Raw genomic sequence first — 4941 nt, 5'->3', positions numbered from 1 at the left:
GATAATACAAAAATATATATTTACCATCCTATTTAAATTAAATCATAAGAATATATATAAACTTATTTGCGTGCAAGAAACTCTTCATCTAGTAGCAATACTACAAGTACCGTCACTATTGATCAATATCCGAATGATCCACCTAATATTGACCACTCTACTAGACAAGAAAGAAAGAAACAAAGATTCCTAACAACTCTTCCTAAACCTTCTCATATGTCACACTCCCAAAAATATATAAACAAAGAGTGTTCTTCATGCAAAGTCCAACTTAATTAGTGTCCTTTCATTACTGCATCATATCATGCAAATGGAAACCCTCCCACTCCTCCTCACCCTAGCAGCAGCACTATCAGCTTACTTCCTTTGGTTCAAACTCCTTTCCCAGACCTTAACCGGCCCGAAGGCCTGGCCATTCGTGGGGAGCCTCCCGGTCCTCTTCAAGAACCGGAACCGTGTCCACGACTGGATAGCCGACAACCTCCGCGCCACCGCTGGAGCCACGTACCAAACATGTATCATACCATTTCCTTTCTTGGCGCGCAAGCAAGGGTTCTACACGGTCACCTGCCACCCGAAAAACCTTGAGCACATACTCCGAACCCGGTTCGACAACTACCCTAAGGGCCCTAAATGGCAAACGGCATTCCACGACCTCTTAGGACAAGGGATTTTCAACAGCGACGGTGACACGTGGCTCATGCAGCGGAAAACAGCTGCCTTAGAGTTCACAACACGAACCCTAAGGCAAGCGATGGCACGGTGGGTGAACCGCACCATCAAGAATCGTCTATGGTGCATCCTAGACAAAGCGGCAAAGGAGAAGGTTCATGTAGATCTTCAGGACCTTCTCCTTCGCCTTACATTTGACAACATTTGCGGCCTTACTTTCGGGAAGGACCCCGAAACCCTCTCACCACATTTACCAGAAAACCCTTTTGCCGTGGCGTTCGACACCGCAACGGAAGCTACAATGCACAGATTCTTGTATCCAGGTATCGTTTGGAGGTTCCAGAAGCTTCTGTGCATCGGACAAGAAAAACGGTTAAAGGAGAGTCTCGAGATAGTTGAAACTTACATGAACGACGCCATTTTGGACCGCAAGGAATCCCCTTCGGACGACTTGCTCTCCCGTTTCATGAAGAAGCGTGACGCTAACGGAAAACCGTTAAGCCCAACTATCTTGCAACGGATCGTTCTGAATTTCGTTTTGGCGGGAAGGGACACGTCATCCGTGGCGCTCAGCTGGTTCTTCTGGCTCGTAATGAACCACCCCAATGTGGAGGCGAGGATCGTGGCGGAGATCACGGCGATACTCAACCGGAGCCGCGGCGGAGACCGACGGCGGTGGGTGGAGGAACCACTGGACTTCGACGAGGCGGACAAGATGGTTTACCTGAAGGCAGCGCTGGCGGAGACGCTGCGGTTGTACCCGTCGGTGCCTCAGGATTTCAAGCAGGCCGTCGCCGACGATGTGTTGCCAGATGGCACGGTGGTTCCGGCGGGTTCGACGGTGACGTATTCGATATACTCGGCGGGGAGGGTTGAGTGTGTTTGGGGAAAAGATTGTTTGGAGTTTAGACCGGAGCGGTGGCTTTCGATTCGTGAAGACCGGTTCGAACCGCCAAAGGATGGGTTTAAGTTCGTGGCTTTTAACGCTGGACCGAGAACTTGTTTGGGGAAGGACCTGGCTTACCTTCAGATGAAATCGGTGGCTGCGGCTGTGCTTTTGAGGTACCGGCTGTTGCCGGTTCCCGGTCACCGTGTGGAGCAGAAGATGTCACTCACTTTGTTCATGAAGAATGGGCTCAGGGTGTTCCTGGAACCAAGGAAGATTGAGGCTGTGAATCTGTGATGTTAGGGGTTGGTGCCACGTAAGCACATACATGGTGACTTGGTGAGGGATGTTTTCGTCATTCAGAAGGGTGAATTTATATTTATATTTTAATTATGGATGAAAAACTGTATATGTTGGTTTACTACATTTTACTTACTATTTGCATTTTGTTTGGGGGTTGGGTCTGTTGGATTGGGTGAGTGGAAAATTTGATTATAGTATATAGTTGCTCAGCTAAAGTGGGGGGAACTGGTGTTTGTTTATATTTCTATATATGTTGTGTTAATTATTGTCCTATATCAGGATATCAGAGATTTCACCAAAAGAAACATGAGAGATTTAATCTTGTTTTCTTTTTATTTGATTAATTATCATGATAAATTGAGAGTTTGTGCCTCTGTCGTATAACTATTGTAAAGCAGGAGTAGCCTTTGTTTATTTTTTTAAGTGCTTGGAATTTAAGTAGGAAGTCAAATTATTGTAGTAGACCGATAAAGACATTAAAAATATTTTTTTAAAGACGTTTATATGTGTCATAATATTATTAGACATTTTTATTAAATCGGTTAATAATTTATTTTTTAATAAATTAGAATAAAATCGGTTTATTATAGCAACAATAATAAATCTAACAGTCTGTTTGGACACCTTTAAATGATGAAATTAGAATTCAATTCCATCAAGAAATGAATTCCTAAAGAAATGGAATTCAATTTTATAGTTTGGAACAACTAACTCATTTAATGAGATAGAATTGAATTCCATTATTTGGAATGACTTGTTGATGAATTACATTATTTCTCTAAGATATTTTTACCCCTCAATAAATATTAAGTATAATTTTATTTATTAATTAAATTAGATAATATAATTATATAAATCACTTATAAGTAAAATTAGTCTAACACAACTTCACCAATTAGATCCATCTCACCCATGAATTTCACATATAATTAAATTCTTTCTCCCACTACTAAAATCCAAAAACCTAAGCGAATTTCACATAGTTTTAAATAACAAAACTTCACACTTTCACCCTTTCTATATACATATCCAAACACCCATAAACCTGCCCTCTCGTCTTATAAACTAAATCAAGGCATTGAAGAAAACAACGAATGAATGAAAGACATTCAGCTTCACAGAGCGATTTCCAGAAACCCAAAAATTTCAATTTCATTCAATACGTTGTCGTTTCGATTCACTTCAACCTTAAAATATTCACAGAGAGAGAGGAACCTGTAATCGAAGGGAGGGGGAGGTTGGCGTTGTTGAGAGCTTCGACGGCGTCGGTGTGGCGCTGGTCGTCGTCGAATGTGCTGCCGTACTCGCTCTTTATATACCAGGAGTCGGCGGCGACGGAGCGGTCGTCGTCGGAGACCAGATCAGCGGCCACCGCTCGAGCTTGTTGCTGTGAGGCGTCAGAGTCCTCTGGCTGCAAGCGGATTCCGGCCATTGAAGAGAGAGAAAGAGAGAAGGAATGAGAAGAAAGTGAAGGGATTATGAAATATTATAATTTGGACAGGGGTATTTTTGATATTGCACCATTTAAGTAAGATTTAGGTGAGAATTGATTTTGAAATCAGACCAAAGTATGTCTGATTTGTAAATGGGGGTAACACCGGAATTCAACTTCATGTTTTTTTTTTTCTATTCCAAAGCAAGGAATAGAATTCAATTCATCTATGATTTCAAATCAGATGCATTCCAAACAGGTTGTAATTGTCCGCACTATAATTATTAGATCTGATTTGATCCAATCGATTTACACAATCTAAATCGAATCATGTTTAAATTTTTTGATAAAAAGATAAATATATCTCTGATTTTTGTTTTAAAAAAAAAACCATAATCCATTGGGTCATGTAAATTGGTTGGTTCGACCGGATATGATAATAATTGGGTTTATTGTTATTGTTATAAAAAAATCAATTTTATTCTAATTTGTTAAGAAATTCAAAAATAACTGATTTATTAATACATCCAATAATAATGCAATACATAAGTATTTTTACAAAAAGACATTTTACGCATCGTTATGGGAGCACATCCTCCATTATTTTATTAGCTGATTAAAGAATTTAAATATAAGGATAAATTATAAAAAATGCATCGAAATAATTTTGTTCGTTGACAAAAATATATTTGAATTTTATTATCAATAAAAATACTTTTAAATAATTTAAAAACATGACAAAAATATTCAAAAAGAATATTTTATTTTAAGTGACAAACAATTTTTATATTTGACAAATTGTTTATGCATTTGATCCAAAATTATATAGAAATATTTAGATAATTGTTTAAAAATACACACAAAAAAATAGGATAAAAATTTGATCTATATATTTTTATTTTATTTTTTAAAAATATTATTGGTTGGTGATAAAAAAAATTACAAAATTAAAATAAATTATGGTTAAACTTTTTTCGGAAAACTGGCAGTTAAGATCTTAGGTTTTACCAGTATTATATTAGACGTGTAATTTCATTTTGGATGAAGTAACATAGTATACAACTTAGGTAAACTATAATTGACTGCCTACTCTATTAGGGTACCTTTCCCAACTCTTTGAAACATCCTACACAATGAAACAAAATGATCAAGTTTGGTGAAAGAAAAAAAAAAAAAAGGAAGGAAAGTAAAATATGGAGGGGGTACGGTTCCTTCGGTCATGGCATTTAATACCAAACCAAACAAAGGAAATAAAACTGGCAGGCAGGAAATTGGTGACAAAAGCATATACGATGATGTATTAATCTTGAATACTTTTATTGAAGGATTTAGTTAGTAACGTTTTAACGTTTTTTTTTTTAAGGAAAATGGCATTAGAGTCTTTATCAGTGTCATTAAACCGACCGGTTCAACCAAAAAAATTAATAAACCAAATCTTATATAGATTCGGTCTGATACTTAAGCAGCAGAGATAAAAAATCGATGTGAACCAGTCAAATTCAAAGTAAACTAATAAAAACAGTCAAATTTGGTAAAGACCCATGCAATCGAATTGGTTAAGATTTAAATTTTACCAAAATGTTGGAGATAGGATTCAAACTCCTCCCCTCTAGAAAAGTAAGGCCACTTACAGTCACACAAGACTGTC

The 4941-nt window shown here is 37.7% G+C and overlaps 1 protein-coding gene across 1 annotated transcript; it reads left to right on the top strand.

The window, feature by feature from the left end:
* Positions 259–2245, top strand: LOC107609505 (cytochrome P450 86A1). Its single transcript, XM_016311498.2, has one exon. The coding sequence runs from the start codon at positions 305–307 to the stop codon at positions 1853–1855; it is 1551 nt and encodes a 516-aa protein (XP_016166984.1). The 5' UTR covers positions 259–304; the 3' UTR covers positions 1856–2245.

Source organism: Arachis ipaensis, chromosome B07, assembly GCF_000816755.2.
Source record: "Arachis ipaensis cultivar K30076 chromosome B07, Araip1.1, whole genome shotgun sequence".
Classification (NCBI taxonomy): Eukaryota; Viridiplantae; Streptophyta; class Magnoliopsida; order Fabales; family Fabaceae; genus Arachis; species Arachis ipaensis.
This window is presented reverse-complemented; position numbering and strand designations above follow the sequence as displayed.

Coding starts and splice junctions, on each gene's coding strand:
- LOC107609505 (XM_016311498.2), top strand. CDS start 305: ATGCAAATGGAAACCCTCCCACTCCTCCTCACCCTAGCAGCAGCACTA.